Below are 20,175 nucleotides of genomic sequence, written 5' to 3' on the forward strand. Positions count from 1 at the left end.
AAACAGCCCAGGCATTTATTTCTGACCTTAATTGTGTCCGAAGTGTCACCACTGGGAAATTATACAAAAAGAGTGCTTATTAAAAACATTACAATGTTGCACATTAAACAATGTTTTATAGAATAAAATATACAATTAGCTACTGGAAACTAGTTTATTTATCACATCAGTATTAAGAAGTTCATCAGGTTACGTTGGTTTAATTGGAAGTGCTCTAAGAGGTACACTGGCTATTTCATAGTTGTTGAACTTGCCACAAACAAAGTGCTATGGCCCAGAATCCAGTCTGATGCTAAAACAACTTTCACTTCAGAACAATCACTTCCAAATTACTAGAACTGAATCACATTGTAATAACAGAACATTAAAGGAAGCTGTAAATGAGAAGCTTTAAAATGAGCTATTTTCTAATCATTTGATTCATTTTAATGCCTTTTACTTTTTTTAATAAAGTGTATAACTAGGCAATGATGAAAGCTTCCATAATCACTGCCGTAAAATATTATTACCATTCTTTTTTCCTTATTTTGATGAGTGTAAATATAGATCAGCTCTTTTTTCTTTCCAACGTGGTAAAAAAAATTTTAAAAATCACCTTTGCTGCCCAAGGTGTTTTCCTCAATGTTTCTATGATTTTTATATATAAAGGTAGGATTTCAAATTTTGTGTGCAGTGTTTCATTACAAGACCTGAATGGTTTGATTTTGACAATAAAGGCAACTTTCTAAGACAAGCTTTCAAATTCAGGAAATTACCATGTGAAATAATAATTAAGAAATCTTCAAATCCATAGCTCTCACTGAGTGAAATGGTCTTAACACTTTTTTTTTTTATTAATTTCAGATTTTGTGTTGGAGACAAATTTTTCCTAAAGAATAACATGATCCTTTGCCAGACGGACTACGAGGAAGGTTTAATGAAAGAAGGTTATGCACCCCAGGTTCGCTGATCTATCAACATCACCCCATTAAGAATACAAAGCACTACATTCTTTTATCTTTTTTGCTCCACATGTATATAAGAATTGACACAGGAATCAACTGAATAGCGTAGATATAGGAAAGCAGGATGGTTATATGGAATAAAAGGCGGACTGCATCTGTATGTAGTGAAATTGCCCCAGTTCAGAGTTGAATGTTTATTATTAAAGAAAAAAGTAATGTACATATTGCTGGATTTTTTTGCTTGCTATTCGTTTTTTTGTGTCACTTGGCATGAGATGTTTATTTTGGACTATTGTATATAATGTATTGTAATATTTGAAGCACAAATGTAATACAGTTTTATTGTGTTACCATTTGTGTTCTGTTTGCTTCTTTGTATTGTTGCATTTAGTACAATCAGTGTTTAAACTTACTGTATATTTATGCTTTCTGTATCTACCAGCTATTTTAAATGAGCTGTAACTTTCTAGTAAAGAATTGAAGAGCAAATCTCACTAATGATACACATATAGATAAAGCAAGTCTATCAACATTAAAAATACTGAAAAAGAAAGACACACAAAGCATTTTAGCAACATCCACTATTATTACCACTATGATTTAGAGTCTATCCGTGTTCTCATTATAACCCCCTATTTTCAGGGGGTTAAAGATCAGCTTTAAAAAATACATAAAAATTTCATCTTAAAGCACTTTCATTTTTTACCAACGTGAAAAGTGCCATTTTTAGAATAACTTTAAAGCTTAACAGTTATCCTTTTAATATCCTTTTTTGTGCTCTTTATCTATTCAATGGCTCTGTTTTGTTTCCTTCAGCCATTCACCCCTTACGTGAACTAGTGCCTTTGGGTATCATTTAAGAATTTTCCAAAGGGTTACTTTAAAAAAGTGTTACTGCAATTATGAGATGATTTTTAAAATGATAAATTTCCTGTACAAATTTTGCCCAGATTTCTCCATATGAGCTAAGGGTATAATAACTTCACGGTTTGATACATTTCTGGCACTAAAAGGTTTTGAGTGCGAATCTACTGAAACCATGATAATGCACACTGAAGCTGTGATAGTTGAGGAGTGAAGTTACTTTTGATCAGAGCAACGTAGTGCTCACAAAATCTTCTAGAAGAAGAGAAACAAAGGGATTGATAAAAAGCTGAGGACTGGTGATTATATATTTTTCAGGATTTACCCACTTATTTTAACGTTCAAAAGTGAACGCTTTAAAAGTGTGACGTGTCTTACTCTCATTGCTTTCTCTAAATAATTACCCACTCAGATCACCCTTAGGCTGTAATCTGTCATTCCATTTTTTAAAGGTGAAAAATCATTCTCTTACCTACATGATAACTGATAAAGAAAAAAAGCTTTCTAGAAACAAAAATTATGGAGACCGATTATTTAAACTGCAATTAAGGAAATAAAGATGAGACTATGTTCCCTTCTTCTGGGTTGCTCACACTTTGCTTGTTTGCTTTTGCTCTATGAGAACTACTTTTCAACAAATCTAATTCCACAATAGGCACATGTTTGCGAGAGCAAACTTTAGTGCTGTGGGCTTTCTTTTTTCCTTGCTTTTTTTTCTTGATCACTTGTATAAGAAACAGTATTTCCCAGTGTTATTTGCATACATACTTTGTCCTAACGATAAATGCACTGCAAATGAAAATTAAATGTGATACCTGAATTCTTGGTTTGGGGCCAAAATATTAAGCTGAAAATAATGCAGGTGTGGATTTGAGTTGTTTTCAAACAAAGCTTTACTATGAACATGCATGTGAGTCTGGATATTGCTCCTCATTTTTAAGAAAATGGTTCTGTGAAAAGTGAATGATATGTATTTTTACAAATGCTTCATGGTTAAGAGTGTTCAAGTCACATATCCCCCAGATTTGAGATATATATCCAAAAAAAGAATTTCAAAAATAGCAGTTTGGGGCCCACACAGTTTGGGCTCCACAAAATAACTATTATTTTAGTCTTAGAGCCTTACATTTGTTTCTTGAAAAGACTTGCATAGCCAAAACCAAATAACCAAAACCAAACAGAACAGAACAAAGGGGAAGAGGATGGGGGAGACACGTGAGAAGTGGTTTTCACTGAGCAGCCCTGCTTAGTCTCCATTAAGAGTCGTTTGACATTCATGTGGATGTAAAATTTTAATTGTCAGTATCTTTCGCAAATGATCTTTTTAAGATTTAAATGGTTTTGCATATGTTTATCTCTGTGTCAAAATACTTGCAAATTGGGAACACACTTCTCTCAGCTTCTTGAAGCTGTTCAATTATCCTTGCCACCCAAGACCAAACAGGTTTTTACTGCCTTTTCTTTTGCTTAATCCTTTGGGAATTAATTCTTACGCTTTTTACTACAAACAAAATTACTCACCTGGATTAAAGATTAAGGCCTTAATCTCCTTAGATTATCTTTAATCTCCATAAAATTGTGGAACAAGACAGAAATAGGCCATTTTACAGCTAATTGCCCATAAATAGTAGCAGTTTTGACCTGAAGTACTAAGCTAATTGTCTTGACTACTCAAAGTCCCTGAATTGCTGTCAACTTTCCTCTTTGTGTTGTGTATCCCTGACGTCACTTAGCTTGTTATCTGAAGCCTCCAGTCGGACACCTCCGATGGAGCTTTGATTTCTCAAGCAGTGAAAGCTCCCCTCCTCACACGCGTCTCCTGTAGGCTGCCTATGATGAAGGACCAGACACCTCCACTCCTCCAGCGTGCTGGCTGAGTTTAAAAGCTGACCTGTGTTTGTAATTTCACTTTCATCTTGCTTAATAAATATCTGCTGGATTCTTTCATTCATTTTTCTAATATTTGGGTTTATGTTTTTAATAAAAGGGGGTATTACACTACTTGATTGTGCTTAATTGGCAAAGTCTAAGGTGATATCTAGAAGGGAAAAAAGTGTGTAAGGATATTTAGTTTCAAATAGTAAGTCATAAGCACAAAGTACCTCAAATGCTTTCTCTAAAGGTTATCTTCAGGATCTCCGAGCTAGGTAGTTTACTGCTATTTACTTTTGTGGGGAAAACAAAACTGTCAAAAATGAAGGTAGCAACTGCTGGCAGTAATCTGGTACATTTATACAAATTTTAAGTGATCTTTCTGAAAGCAACCGTGTTGCTCTTGTCAGACTAAATTTCAAATTTCCTAGTTCCTGCATAATGAACTAAAACAAACAAAAAAAAAAAAACCCTCAACTAAATTCTGCATTTTCAAGAAAGCGATGGATGTTGTGCCTTAACTGAAACAGGGTGCTGAAAATTACATCCGTAGTAAAACATACCATAAGCAAGTGGTTTCCTTTTAACTCTCACTTTAGGCAAACAACTCTCTGGATAGTCACTTAAACAATTTCATAGAAATGATATAGGCCAAACATGTTTAGTGCTCACTTCACTAAGTTGCAAAAACAATCTGCATGTTTATTGTAATAGACCATTAGCGCAGAATACAATTTTAGCAAAAGCCCTTTGATTATTACTTTTCCTTAAAAATGCCATCACAGATATCTCCTAAATGTGATTTTAATGCAATATAAGGTAATAGAAAGCAAGGCTTTAATATAGCCATTATTTCCATGGACACTTACAGAGTACCTACTATGTGACGGGGCTGGCTCTGAGCACTCAGCTTCCTAGGGGCCCACTTACATCCCAAACTTAGGAATAACGAGCACACACAAAAAAGCTAATGCCATCTTCCACCTAGTCAGTATGTCATTGGTATGAAAGCTCTAGAAAATATCTCAAGTAATCAATGTGTTCAGAGAATTATCTCACACAAATTACTCATTAACTCAATAGCACATAATACAAAAGAACATCAATTAATTAATGAGTCACCCTCAGATCACTATGATTACAATAGCACTCAGTTGAAACAGCCGTTATAAATGGAGCTGCCTCGCTTTATTCATTGTTTGCAATTGGCCCATTATTTGGCGGAAACCAGTGTCATATTTAACACATGCCTGTAGATAATTGTGTGATTAGTATCATAAAGGAAGAATTCTGAGAGTCTATGGCTTATAAAACCCTCTAAATGGTCAGAAAAATCAAGAAAACGCATTTTTGCTATAGCTTCTTTCGAAGCCAAGCTATTCGTAGGGTATTATTTTTCTAAAAAGTATATATTTTACATTTATTATCAAGATGTAAGACTTCCATGTTGAACACTATAAGGATTAGCTGCTAAAACACTTAAAAGTAAATTTTACAATGTTTTAGAACACACAATATTTGAGGAACTTTTCACAAATACTGAAATACGCATGACCTTTTTTTTTATTTTTAAAAGTTTCATTGAAGTATAGTTGATTTGCAATGTTGTCTTAATTTCTGCTGTACAACAGAGTGATTCAGTTATACATGTACACACATCCATTCTTTTCCAGATTTTTTTCCCATGTAGATTATTTTGAAACTTTTAGGTACTCCCCCCAAAAGGACATTTTTGTTCTTAGTGGGCCAGGTTGGGGAGGATGTGGCAGTAATAGGGGACAAGATTAAAAGAAATGCCAGATATTATATACAAAGTCACCAACTAAGGTTTCCCAACTATCTTGGTAAATGCCATTTCACTAAGCTTATAGAATAATTACAACAGTTCCCTTAGGTAAGTAAGAAACATCTGTTGGCAACACATAGCAGGTGTTAACAATTACACATACTGAAATTTTTTTAAATGTTAATTAAAAGAATTCTGTTTTCTGAAAAGGAAAATATGTTAAATTCAAAGATACTCCTGTTTTTGAGTGTGCAGATCACGTAATGCACAACATTGTAAAGCCCAAATCATCTTGGATCAACTAGGTTTCATGTTTGGTTCAGATCATTGCAATCAAAAGTGAATTGGAATTCATTGCACTTTTTACACAATTGGTATTCTGGGCTGAGGAGCTGAATACTCATGAAATTGGCATAGCAGAGCTGATTGCAGAGTATTCTGGCTTTATGGGCAAGGTGGTTGTTGTTAACTACACCAAATTTAGTGGACACAGTACAAAGAAAAATGAGAGCAAGAGGAATTCAGATAATAGATTATTCAAATCTTTTTTAACCCTTCTTCTGCAAAAGACTTAAACTCACATTAAGTAAAAAAGTCTATTTCTAACATGTAACATCATACGTCCCATCATCAAGAGCATCTAATAACGTATCACATTTTCGTTGCCCAGGTAATTTCCACAACACCCTCATAATGTAGATTACATTAACCCCTATTTTGCAGATATTAAAAGTAAAGAAGGGAGTTCCCGTCGTGGCGCAGTGGTTAACGAATCCGACTAGGAACCATGAGGTTGCGGGTTCGATCCCTGCCCTCGCTCAGTGGGTTAACGATCCGGCGTTGCCGTGAGCTGTGGTGTAGGTTGCAGACGCGGCTCAGATCCCGCGTTGCTGTGGCTCTGGCGTAGGCCGGTGGCTACAGCTCCGATTCAACCCCTAGCCTGGGAACCTCCATGTGCCGCGGGAGCGGCCCAAGAAATAGCAACAACAACAACAACAACAACAACAACAACAAAGACAAAAGACAAAAAATAAATAAATAAATAAAAATTAAAAAAAATAAATAAATAAAAGTAAAGAAGGGTTACTTGTCCAAGGTCATACAACTAAATAGTGATATTTAAACACAGGTTTTCTGGAATTCCCATTGTGGCTCAGTGGTTAACGAATCCAACTAGGAACCATGAGGATGTGGGTTCGATCCCTGGCCTTGCTCAGTGGGTTAAGGATCTGGCATTGCTGTGAGCTGTGGTATAGGTCACAGAGGCATCTCGGATCCTGCGTTGCTGTGGCTCTGGCGTAGGCCTGCGGCTACAGCTCCAATTAGACCCCTACCCTTGAACCTCCATAAGCCACGGGTGCCGCCCTAGAAAGGACAAATAAATAAATAAAGTTTAAAAAAATTAAAAAAAAAAAACAGGTTTTCTGACTCTAGAGCTTAACCACTGCACTGTCTCTTATAGAGTTGTCAATATTATTATCACTATTATCATCACTATTATTATTATGTTCTAGTCAAAAACTAGAGGTCATCTAAGCTTGAGCAAGAATTTCAAACTTTTCAGAGGTAAAGCCATCTTTAAAGATGAAAATTGGAATTAAGAGTGATTATATTTTCCTAAGCACAATCCACTTGGGAGCTCCTTCTTTCAACCATGAAGGAATTTATTTGAGGCTGCAAAGCCAGGAAGAATCAGGGATCCCTAGCAGATCACTATCAGGAACAAGAGGCAGTCAGCATAGACCTTGAGAGGATGAGTAGAAGCTGGCAGTTTTCCAGATCAGAAAAAACATGTCATGATGAAGGGAGGCTAGATCAGTCTCAGACGTCCAGATAATAAAAAGAATGTGTTACCCATCTTTGATATTTTATCGCTTACATCCATAAGATGACTGAAAACAAACTGAAAGTCACAATAGCAATCTGTGTCAAACGGTGTGTTCACTGGTCTAAAATACATAACATGTAGAGGATGTGGGTCCAGGTAAGTGGCCAAATAATTAAGGAAATCTTTAGCCTCATATTACAATGGAAAGCCTGGTTGAAGCCATAGTGGGCAAAGCAGCTATCCTTAACATAGGCAAGAGCCAAATGCAATTACCTGGGTCCTCATATTACCACAGAAAAATCTCCCAAGACCTTCTTCCTCCCATTGCTTAAACTGCTTCCTGCCATCACTAATGCCACTTCCAAATATTGGGGTCCTTTTAAACCTAAATTATTCCATATTAAGTGATCCTAAGGGACTTCCACACTGTAAGTGTTCCTGTGTTTTCAGTATATAGTTAGTCCTTAACCTGAAGATCTTAGATTTGTGAGGATTACAGAAGAATGTGGTCAAACTGAATTGTATAGACAATCTGTAATTGCTCAACTTCAAAGCACAGTGGAAGCTCCAAGAATCTTTAGTTGCATGATGCCTTAGTTGAATTTCAACATGACTGGCTCACATATCCCTATGAATACCCAACTTTCACAGTCTGAGTTTGATGAAGCTTCTCAGTTGCCTCAAAGTTAACCTTGACCTGTATTCTTCTTAGAGAATATTTCATTCAGCATGAATAGGAGCAGGGGCTGAGTGAAGACACAGAAACCACATCTGAGGTAGATATTGACACATGAGTATAAAATACAGGAGAAAAATTGAAAATGGGATAAAAATTACCTGAAAAGAGCAAGGAAACTTTGTATAAAAAAAAAATCATTGGGTACCATCCATGTGTGTAGCATTATATTAGGCATTTCTAAATTTTTTTCTGCCTGAGAAACTTTGGTGCATGAAATACATGCTCACTGCTGTTTGCTCTTTGTTTAGTGTCCAATTTATTAATCATACCACTTTAACAAATGCAATTTCTCTAAACATTTGTATACCATTTAAACAGCTAATAAACCAAAACTTGTAAATTTAATAAATCAGATCCAACCATTTAAACATTGATTAGTCAAATTCTTCTAAACATTTCAATAAAATCCCATCTAATAAGCTTCAATGTCCTTAAAACCAAGAGAAAATCTCACAATGAGTCAAATTTTCTCTTAAAAAAAACTTAAGGCTATAACAAAAATTAATATCACTATGTTTTGCTTCCTATCTTTCTAAAGTTACATTAATAGTAATTCCTTTTAAAAATTAGAGAATATTGTCCCAACTAGCTGAAGTTATGGCATCTGTGTTTTTGACTCTCTGAACCTTGGTTGGGTTAAAAGAGTGAGCTTCTCTGACCTAAATGATTCAAACTTGAGTCAGTGCCATTAAGTTGGCCAATAATTTAATTATTGCGTTTTTCTTTTACATCAATGAAACTCTTTAAAGTCCAAGCCTTTCGTATAGGTTATAATTTCCTATAACTCAATGTTTTTTCCTAAATTGATATGTGCTGACATTACTGAGAGCTTATGTATGCCATTTTAATATCTTATTATAAGCTATAGGATCATTTAGAGATTTTTTATCTCCCAAGAAATAAGGAATAGAATCCATGCAGCCAAATGTCCTATTAGGACATTTGGCTAATCCTCTTTCCTGCACAAATTATTGAAGCTTCTTTCGAACTGATTATGATGCCTTACCACCTGCGTTGATTAGTACTTTGTGTTCTTGGTATGATTTCACTTACAATTCTCTGTATTTAATCCTCTCTACTTGGAAAATAGACAAATACAAATTAACACTGTATACATTCAGTAGAAGAAACAGGCCACATATACCATTTTATTTAGCTTTTTTGTATTATAACTATTTTGTGTACTTTACATTAACTTTTCCCTTTTTGAGTACATTCGTAGACCCATGCATTCAACTCAAATGCATTACAGGTGGACTGAGTAGTAGGTTATGTTTCAAGGGTGTGTCTGTGTATAGTTCTTACCGTAGGTGTCAATCAAAAAAGTTTGTTTGAAAGCCACTATCTTAGAAACCCAGAAAGCCAAAAATAAAGAGCTTGAGAGAAAAAGCAATGTGGCACAACAAGGTGAACAAAGGTGAACTGTTCTAGAAAAGGGTCCTCAACCTGGAAATTGCAGTGACCAAACAGCTGCTGAGTGAGTAAAAGCAAAAAGTAGGAGAAGTCATTTAAACAGAGGTTATCGGTGTTGTACAATATTAGTTGGACACTGAAACGAAGAAAGTAAAGAAAGGAAGAAGTCAAGAGCTGATACCTTGGCTTAACTACCCATATTTCATATTTGTGAGGGTTTACCTCACCCAACACTGAGGATATTTGATAAGACCTAATTCTTGCTAAATTGTTGTTGTGGGGATTATATAGACTTTGATTACTTTTTGGGTAAATATGGTTATTCTTTATCTCAAAATACAATTTTCTTCATTCCAATTAACCCTGATTTTTCCCCCCAAAACCATTTTAAACATGAAAACAGTGTTTAGCAGCATCAACTTTGCCATCAGTGTGACAATAATTTTGAAAAAAAATGACTTGGTTCCATTGATAGCAGCTTTCTCATTTGTAAGATAGGTGATACTGCCTGCCTTGTAAGTTTTATTGAAAATTATTATTTTCTTTTTGTCTTTTTGCCATTTCTTGGGCCGCTCCCGTGGCATATGGAGGTTCCCAGGCTAGAGGTCTAATCGGAGCTGTAGCCACTGGCCTACACCAGAGCCACAGCAATGTGGGATCTGAGCAGCGTCTGCAACCTACACCACAGCTCATGGCAACGCCAGATCCTTAACCCACTGAGCAAAGGCAGGAATCGAACCTGCAACCTCATGGTTCCTAGTCGATTCGTTAACCACTGCGCCACAACGGGAACTCCATTTTATTGAAAATTAAATGGAACAATCTATGTGAAGTCCTTAATGAAATGTCTAGTGTATAGTGTTCAGGTACTATTATTATTGTTATTTTTATAAATTCCAAATCCTCTAAGATTTGGAAGTGCTCTTTGCCCTGATGGAGGTTAATCAGCCTGGGTGTGCAGATAGGCAGACCTGGGGCAAAGAATAACAATTACAGGTGAGCATTCAACGAGCAAACTAGAAAATTCCTTCTACAGTACTGATATTCAGAGAAGAAATTATAGATCTAGGCCATAGCCAGAGATATTGGGTGGTAAAATTGTTCTTATTGTCTGTTTTTTCATCTCAGACATTTTATTCATTGTGTCTGTGCCAGACAGACACAATTGTTTTGTGTGTGTGTGTTGCCATGTATATGCCTAGCATACTAGGATAGCCTCCATTTCTGATATTTAGCCAGAGGAACTCAATAATCACTATATCCACATAGTCAGTCGTAAGACATATATTGGGCACCTACTGCATGGCAGGGTCTCAGCCATGTCCCCTGAGGAATACAATGAATAACTCCTGCATAATAACAACAATTCCCTGAGGGAAGACAAAGCAAATAGCTATTAACCATGGAAAGAAGGTAATAACCTAGAAAGCAGAGATATCCACTAAGTACTCTGGGGACACTGAGAAAGAATTGATTTTTTTTTTCTGTCTGGGCACATTAGAAAAGGCTTCACAATAGATTTCTTTTTTTGTTGTTGTTTTTTATTTTTTTGGCCACACCCGCAGCATGCAGAAGTTCCCTGGGGCCAGGAATCAAACCCATACCATAGCAGCAACCCAAGCTGCTGCAGTGATGATGCTGGATTCAGCCTTTTTTTTTTTTTTTTTTTTTTTTTAGGGCCACACTGGCAGGGGGTCAACCGAATGGAAGTTACAGCCCCTGGCCTACCCACAGCCACAACAATGCCAGATCTGAGTCGTGTCTGTAACCTACAGCACAGCTCACAGAAACGCTGGATCCCCGACCCACTGTGCAAGGACAGGGATGGAATCTGCATTGTCATGGATACTAGTCAGATTTGTTTCTGCTCTGCCAGAACAGGAACTCCAATTTTTTAAATTTTTTTATTTTATTTATTTATTATTTTTAGATTCAGTCTTGAAGAACATTGTCAGATGGAGGGGATGTTAGTGTTTTACAGGGACCACCCTCAATTTAAATTTACCAAGCAATTATTTTCATGATGACTCCTCTAGCTGATAAGCAATAGAAACCACCCATCAGAGATTTTGAAAAGATATATTGCAGAGTCAATGCCAAAGTTTAAGAAGATTGACTCTAATTGAAATGTACAGGGTGAAGTTAGTGAAGGACAAGTGGGGATATTGATAGTTCAGTCAAGAGAACTTTGTAAAAACCAAGGAAAGAGATAAGCACTTACACAGCAGAGTAGCCATTGGGGAATAAAGGGTGGTGATGGGGGTGGGGGGAGCAGTATGAAGAAGATAAATTTTACCAAATATGGCAATTGATGAAATGTAAAGCAAGCAAGAGGGAAAGGTCCAATATGACTCAAGATGTGGGGATTTTTACCCTAAATTATTCTAGCTAATATAACAAACAGACTTAGAAAAGAGAGAATAAGAAATGTATCCTCTTTGTAGCTCGCTGAATGTAAAGAACATGACATCTCATGTGAGATAGCAGCAGAGTTGTGTTCTTGCTTTAGAAATTTCTTTGGGATTTTAAGGAAAAATAAAATAGAAGACTACTGCTGTGTAGACCTTGCTAGGTGTCCAGGCCATAGCCCTTCCCCTTCATTTTTACTAATAGCATATAGGGCAGTGATGTATCAAAGCAAACATTTTCATTTCGCGGCTTCTTCTGCATCCAAGGTTTTTTTTTTTTTTTTTTTTTTTTAACACAATCCTGGATGATGAGAGGCAAAAATGAGTCACTGAAAGATCTGGGGGCAGCTTTTGCCTTTGCTAATCCAGGCACCACTTCTTCCTCTCTATTGGTCCCTTCCTCCTGCCTGGAATGAAAGCGGAGCTTGTGGAACAAACCCCAATGGGAGATTTGAACAGACTTGAACTTCCAGGTTACCTCTGGACATCTTGTCACTATAGCTGCTACATGTGGTCTAAAGCAACCCCTTAACTGATATACTTGTTTATAGAAACTTGAGAAATTTTACTGGTACATTATGATTTCAGCCTTAGCCTGATTCAGAGAAGGGAATCTCTGCACTGAGTTTGTAAGACACAACATTATGGTTTCATTTCTTCTCCTCCCAATTTCATTCCCTCTTGTCACATGAGAACCCATAATCCTCTAACAAAAGAAGCAAGGAGGTAAATTTTCTAGTGTATGTGTCTTATTTTCTCTTTGATCTTACATAACCCCAACTCTACCCTGACTTTTCAACATAAAGGTAGCATTTCTGTTAGAATATTACAATTTATCTAATTTTACATATGGTCAGTGGGGAAGGCTGAGTTCTTATTAGACTGTCATAAAATAATATAGGCAGAAGGATGCAGGGAAATAGCAAAGGTATTTTCAAGTAATTAGTTGGAACTACAGACAGATCAGAAAGAAAGCCATTGTGCAAATGTCAGGCCATTCAAGGTTATTTCACCTTGAGGAGATAATGTCAGATCCCTGCTTTGGATATAAAGGAAGTTTTGAAAGTCTTTCTGCCTCTCCTCAAATCCTGTCTGAAGATTATCCCTCATCTGTGAAGTTTTTCTCTCATCTGAAGAAAAAAATATTTACGAGTGTTTTATACAACTATGTTTACTCAAAAATAGTTCTTCAATCTCATATTTCCTACTTTGAGGGGGTATACGAGCAGCCTTTTCTTTATGAAAAGATGATGATGGTAGATAATAGATTTTGTTCTTTATTATCTCACTTGGAGAAATAAATAGTCACCCACTTCATTCCCATTTTCCCTATTAGAAATATGTAGATATATTTGAATATGTATACAAAATTTGTGAAATCCATCAATTTGGGTGTTTTGGGGATTGCAAATCCAAAATCTCATTACAACCTTATGTCCTTCAAATAAAACCTCTCCATTTCTTAACCACCTTCCAAATTAATCTTATGTCTGACTTTGCCTCGGTTCTAAGTGCTATAGGTTCCTCTGTCAGCAGAAAAGTTAACTTAAAAATTCACTATCCTCGGAGTTCCCATCGTGGCGCAGTGGTTAACGAATCCAACTAGGAACCACGAGGTTGCGGTTCGATCCCTGCCCTTGCTCAGTGGGTTAACGATCCGGCGTTGCCGTGAGCTGTGGTGTAGGTTGCAGACGCGGCTCGGATCTCGTGTTGCTGTGGCTCTGGCGTAGGCCGGTGGCTACAGCTCCGATTCGACCCCTAGCCTGGGAACCTCCATATGCCGTGGGAGCGGCCCAAAGAAATAGCAATAAGACAAAAAAAAAAAAAAAAAAAAAAAAATTCACTATCCTCTAAAGCGTCATCTGAAGAGCATCTCCAGCCATCATTTCCGGCCACCCCCCTCCCCCGCCCCCGCCGCCATGGTTCTAGGAACGCTTATTCAGTAATTTCTATAAACCAATCACATTGCAATATCCAGAAGTATGGAGGAAAAAGGGGTGGAGAGGAGAAGTAAGAAACGTCAGGCAAAGCTCCAAGACATGCTTTCTACCCACAAGTAGCTTGCAGTCTGTTGCGGAAGTGAGGGGAAAAGAGCTCCATAATAATGGAATGGATGCGAATATGCACAAGATACTTCCAGGAACAGAGAGAAACGAGTGCCTAAAACATTGAGGGTATCAGCCCTAAGTTCTGAGAAAAATCAGCTGAGCCTTGAGGAGTGTTTCCAATAGATTAGGAAAAGAAGGAAAGTCATTCCAGGCATGTGTGATGACGTTAAAGCAGAAGAAATTTCAGTGGTTTAAAGAAATTGCAATTAACATGTTATAGGTTAAAATCCAAGGAGGAAGGCCCTTATTTATTTTTTTTTCTTTTTAGGGCCGCATCCGAAGCATATGGATGTCCCCCATGCTAGGGATCAAATCAGAGCTGCAATGCCAACCCACACCACAGCTATACCAATGCAGGATCCAAGCTGTGTCTGTGACCTACACCACAGTTCATGGATCCTTTAATCCACTGAGCAAGCCAGGGATCGAACCTGCATCCTAATGGATAGTAGACAGGTGCTTTACTGCTGAGCCACAACAGGAACTCCACGAACGGCCTTGTTTCAAAACACCAGTGTAGGATATTGGTCTCCGAATCTATGGAGTTTGAAAAGTATAGATGTGTGTGTGTGTACGTTATCATGCATGTATATGTACATATGTGTTTATGTTGGATCTTCCAATTCAGTAGGTGTGTTGCTGTATTCTAAGATCTAGACATTTAAAAATCTCCACAGCGCTCCTGATGATTCTTCAGGTGTGGGTATCACTGACACAGAGGGTGAGGGACCCCTGAAGGGTTATAAGGCAGAGGAGGACAGGATGAGATTTACACTTCAGGAAGTTCAATCTAGCGGTCTTACAAAAGGTGCAGTGGAGGTGGTAAGACTATAGGCTGGGAGCCCAGCTGATATCACTGAAAAGAATGAGCCTTTCTAAACAATAGAGAAGAGCTGGAGAGAAGGTCCACTTCTGAGACACTTAGAAGACAGTCAATACAGGAACAGATGGAGGTTTGTTGGGGAAGAATGTGTGCTGTAGACACATTGCTTTTGAATTTCCTTAGAAAAGAACTTGGAAATATAGGTATTTACTCTTTAAAAGAATGTTCACGATGAGGAACCTGAAGAAATTGGATTTTGTGCAGTTGGGTGGGAAAGGTACTACTCCATACTCTTTAGCAATTTTCAACTGTACGACTTAGACAATGTATTGGAATCGTAAGGCAAATCTCACCTTCTCTCATTTGAAATTTTAAATTTAATTTGAAGTTGTGAGATAGGCAAGGTAATGTGCTAAAGATATTAGAGTGACAGGGAGTACCCATGAGGCTCTGTGGGTTAAGAACCTGACTAGTACTGATGAGGATGTGGGTTTGATCCCTGGCCTCACTCAGTGGGTAAAGGATCCGGCATTGCTGCAAGCTGTGGCTTAGGTCACAGATGCTGTTTGGATCCAGTGTTACCATGGCTGTGGCATAGGCCTGCATCTGCTGCTCCACTTTGAACCCTAGCCTAGGAACTTCCATATGCCACAGGTGCAGCCCTAAAAAGAAAAAAAGAGAGAGAGAGAGAGAAATTAGAGTGACAGATTATGTGTTCCCCTAACTCACATATGTTAATGTGAAGATATCATTTCCGAGTTGCCCTTTTAGCACCAAAACAGAATTCTAACTAGAAATACTAGTTTCTATTAGTCCTACATGATCCTAAAAACTATTCTTGAATGTCTTTACTTCTCTCAAAACCATTTCTTCCACTTGTCTTTCAAAAAGACTCTTGGGGTTACCACTAGATGGAATTGAGGATTCTGAAATTGTAGATCTCATTTATCCACTTAGTTCTTTCACACAGTGACCCACATGAAGTGCCAGGACAGAGGGTAATGGATCAGCGTTACAGATTACTTCTAGTCTTGCTTCAAAGTCAGAGTATAAAGCTAAACAGGTAAAATCATCTTAACTTCTTCCTAAACAAGGAAATAGCTCATTATACAGACTCTCTCCTAATAAGAGCTAGTACGTGCCTGGCTTTTACATAAGAGCAGGCACGCATACAGGCCAAATTTCCAAGATCCCACCAAGGTTTAGATGGAGATTAAATATTCTTCCCAATGGTTGACCCTCCTCTTGAGCCAACATTTCTCCCTTGTGAATCTAAATCCTTTGTGTTTCACATTCAGCCTTTTCCCTTCTTTTCTGCCTTTAGTTGTGATAGATGAAAATGCTTATCAACTATTCTCTGAATAAGAAACTTAAAATCCTCATGATCATCATGAAATTGTTCCTCATCCAGAATAATCCCCAATCTTTCAACTTTTTCTCAAAGGTCTTATTTTCCAAAACTTGGATAATCTTAGTGGCTCTCCTCTGAACATTTTTGGTGTTTTCACATAAATTCATGCTGTGGAGCTCAGAAGTGGGGACAGTAGCCTGCCCAGTGTGCAACATATTAAGAGCCACAACTAATGAGCACTGCATCTTAGATTTATGTATGATATCAATATCACACTTTTTACAAATAAAAATGCAACTTCAGGGAGTTCTCTTTGTGACACAGAAGAAATAAATCTGACCAGTATCCATGTGGATGTGGGTTCAATCCCTGGCCTCGCTCAGTGGGTCAGGGATCCGGCGTTGATGTGGCTGTGGTGTAGGTCACAGACAAGGCTTGGATCTGGCATGGCTGTGGCGTAGGCCAGCAGCCGCAGCTCCTATTAGATCCCTAGCCTGGGAACTTCCATGTGCCATGGGTATGGCCCTAAAAAGAAAGAAAGGAACAAAAAAATAAATAACTAAAAATTCAACTTCACTAATCCATGGCCAATTGAAATGGTTCCTCTACGCATTGGAGAGATTTTTTTTTCCCACATTGTAGGGGATTTCATAATGTTCACATAATCTGATTCTCTGTGTCACAAATGAACTTGTGTGTCCGTATCTGTCATGCTGAAATTTGATCCAGCAAAATTGTACATGTTCTATTTCTGCTAAGATTCTTTAGAATTCTTAGTATTTCCCCCAATTTGCTAAACATCACTGACTTTCCCAGGCATGTTTTGTGGGCTCTCCCTTTGGTCAGCCAGTTGTATTTTTCAACACTGAGCCCACAGCTGACTCTTGTGAAAACCATTTGTTCATGGATGATCACTTTTTAGGTAAAATTTTCAGTTTTGTGTCCACTTAAAGGCATACAAATGCTGCCCAGTATGGGGTGACAGTTGGCAAAACTGGGAGGTAGGCTGGGGCCTAACGAAAAAGTTATTATTATCATTTTGTCTTTTTAGGGCTGCACCTGTTGCACATAAGGAGGTTCCAGGTCTAGGGGTCGAATACCACCTGGTGTAGCTGCTGGCCTACACCACAGGCACAGCAATTCGGGATCTGAGCCATATCGGCAACCTATACCACAGCTCACAGCAACACCAGATCCTTAACCCACTGAGCAAGGCCAGGGATGGAACCCACAACCTCATGGTTCCTAGTCGGATTCGTTAACCACTGCGCCACGAAGGGAACTCTGAAAAGTTATTATTTAAGGGAATAATAGAGAGAACAAAAAGTGAAAGCAGAGTTTTTTCAATGATATAAAACAAAAGAGATGAAAGGGAATCAAACCTGAAGGAGTTCAGCGGGAGGCACTGAGCTCAAGGTCAAAGGCTAGGATCCAGGTTATCAGAGTAAGACACCTGCGTGTAGATGGGTGGGCAGGAGCAGACACGGGGCAGTTACCCAGGAACAATCTTTCTCACACATAATTTAGCCTGACCATTATGAACAGATCTGGTAGAGTTTAGGGATGTGACAGTTGTCCTGGCTTAAAAGGTCTGAAAGGACAGAACCAAGCTAGGTGGCACAGATAAATCTGCCAATTGATTACCTAGAACGCTCTTAGGGATCAAAGGAAAGAGAAAGTTCAAGTTGAGAATGGCTATCGTTTCCCATTGATCCTACGAAGTCACGCACTCTCTCTCCAAAGGAAAAGTGTCATTGCTGAGAGAAATAAAAAATGCAAAACTCTTTTTACTATCCCACCATCCTATTTCCTGGATTAAAAATCAGAGCTTATATATTCTTTGAGATGAAGGGGTTATTTTCTGGCTCTTTAGGAAGCCGTCCTTATCCCCACTGCCCAAAATATGTAGGGGACATTTAGCTTGGTGTTTCAGACACCACCCCTCACTATATGTAGCCCCCTAGAATACATAATAAAAAGAGAAACGAAAAGCACATTAGAAAAGCACCTAGTGGTGGGAATCCAGCCAGTGTTGACGGCAGACGTTTTGTTTGAAACAGTGGCTGACTGAGCGGGAGACTTGCTCTTGATTGATGCAGACGACAGTATTGCCAGAGAGTTCTGGGAGCAAAGAACATGCTCTAACGAATACCCTCTTTATCTCAAACATGCCCATCAAATGTATGCATTTCATGTTATTTTCTTCTATATTACCTTATTTTTTCCGTAGCAATCATGTTGTTAAAAATCCTTTGTAGATTTGTAGTTATTCTTCTAGCGCATTTTATCCATCCTATGTTCCACAGAGTAACAACCTAAGGACTGGCTCGGTTTGAGGAGACATACCCCTGCCTTAAGGTAAAAGTTAAAATTCCATAGCTTCCACCCTCAGATAGCAAAGGCTTCTGTATTCCAGCCTCATTTTCCAATTTTCTGTAGCCCTATGCTCCGGCCACCCTAAACTTCGCACTCTTCCTTAAATGAGCTTGTTCTGTGCAGAAATGCCTATTTCTGGCTATACTGACTCCTCTGCCTGGCAAGCCCTTACTCACCTGCCAAGCACCCACTCTAAAAAAAAAAAAAAAAAAAAAAAATCACTGCTAGGAAAGCTCTAATCCCAAAGACCCAGTTAGATAAACTGCCCTCAGCATCCCTTCACTCGGGCACTCACAGTACTGTGTTAGAATTGGTTGCAAACATGTTTTGTATCCTTCCCTAGGCCACCTTCAGGGCTCTCCATGATGTATAACAATATCTGATATAGAAGAAGGGCTTAATAAAGGTTTGATGAATAAATCCATCAATTGGACAATGTGGTTTACCATTTGGAATATTCATATAATCCCAGAATCTCCAGATCAGTAATCCATGGTTCAAGTATTCAATAATGTGCCAAAGGGCCTGATGAGCTGGCGGGGGGGGAGAGACTTAGGAAAAAATTAACCTGGAATAAAGCAAGGCTCAATTTACAGTATGGCTCATGGAAAAGCAGATGTTCCCATTTCCAGGGGGGCCCATAGAGACGAATGGGTGGCTGAGCCTCCCAGCTGCTCCATCTAAATGATTCAGCCACAGGCGACGCTGATTCCACAAATCAAGGGTGTGCAGCCTGGCTTTCACACCCAGAGGCTGCGATGAACTGTGCTCACCCTCACCTTTCACATTTTCCCTGTCAAGTAAATATTAAAGTGGAGGGCCAGGTTAGCCCTGGATCCAAGAAAAAGGATAAAAATTAGAGTCCTCTGTCTTTGACACACCAGCTCTTTAAAACAAAACAAAATGAAGCAAAACCAGATCAGACTTGTTTCTTTAAATACAGGTTCATAAAATACAGTCACCTTGACTCACCAGCTTTGTTTTAAAGTGGCAGGAAGAAGAGGGGCTCTGCCACATCTAAAGTTACCAACAGGGAGTTCCCATCATGGCTCAGTGATTAATGAACACAACTAGTATCCTTGAGGACGCAGGTTCAATCACTGGTCTTGCTCAGTGGATTAAGGATCCAGTGTTGCCGTGAGCTGTGGTGTAGGTGGCAGACACAGCTCAGAGCCAGCGCTGCTGTGGCTGTGGTGTAGATTGGCAGCTACAGTTCCTATTTGACCCCTAGCCTGGGAACCTCCATATGCCATGAGTGCTGCCCTAAAAAGATAAAAGACAAAAAACAAAAACACAAAAAACCCCAACCTATGGGAATACATTTTCTTTAGCTTCACCTGAGATTCAACAAGAAGACATTTCTTATTAACGTTACTAATAATCTCTGGTGGGATTTGTGGCAGGTCTTAGGTGAACCAGACACAATTCATATGTTGGGTATAAAAGTGACTCCAGATATTAAGACAAAATAGACATGTTTTTGGTCTTCCAGTATTGTTTTTTATACAGAATGTAAAATTAAATAAGCAACATATTACACGAAAAAGAAGACTTGTCAAAATGCTCAGGTAATATGCTATAGAGAGGTGGAAAAAAAAACCCATTTATCTAATCCACCCTCCAAAATGGCAGAACTCCAGGTTGTTTGTAATAAGAACCTGTG

The 20,175-nt window shown here is 38.3% G+C and overlaps 1 protein-coding gene and 1 long non-coding RNA gene across 13 annotated transcripts in view; one reads left to right on the forward strand and one right to left on the reverse strand.

Moving 5' to 3' along the window:
* LMO3 (LIM domain only 3) overlaps positions 1-3,809 on the forward strand; it is a 62,023-nt gene extending 58,214 nt beyond the window's left edge. For 7 of the 9 annotated variants that reach the window (XR_014845112.1, XM_005664046.4, XM_021090863.2 and 4 more), the window contains one exon: positions 844-3,755. Coding sequence is in view for 8 of the 9 variants with exons in the window: in XM_005664046.4 (XP_005664103.1) it covers positions 844-949 (106 nt within the window). In the remaining variant the exon portion in view is untranslated. 9 annotated transcript variants of the gene reach the window in all.
* LOC110260733 (uncharacterized) overlaps positions 1-20,175 on the reverse strand; it is a 96,329-nt gene that overhangs the window by 10,588 nt on the left and 65,566 nt on the right. The gene's annotated exons all lie outside the window — the stretch shown is intronic.

The sequence above is a fragment of the Sus scrofa genome, chromosome 5 (assembly GCF_054392235.1).
Source record: "Sus scrofa isolate SSC_HxYL_T2T_F1_AM1 chromosome 5, Sscrofa_HxYL_maternal_Yorkshire_Landrace_v2.0, whole genome shotgun sequence".
In the NCBI taxonomy this organism is placed as follows: Eukaryota; Metazoa; Chordata; class Mammalia; order Artiodactyla; family Suidae; genus Sus; species Sus scrofa.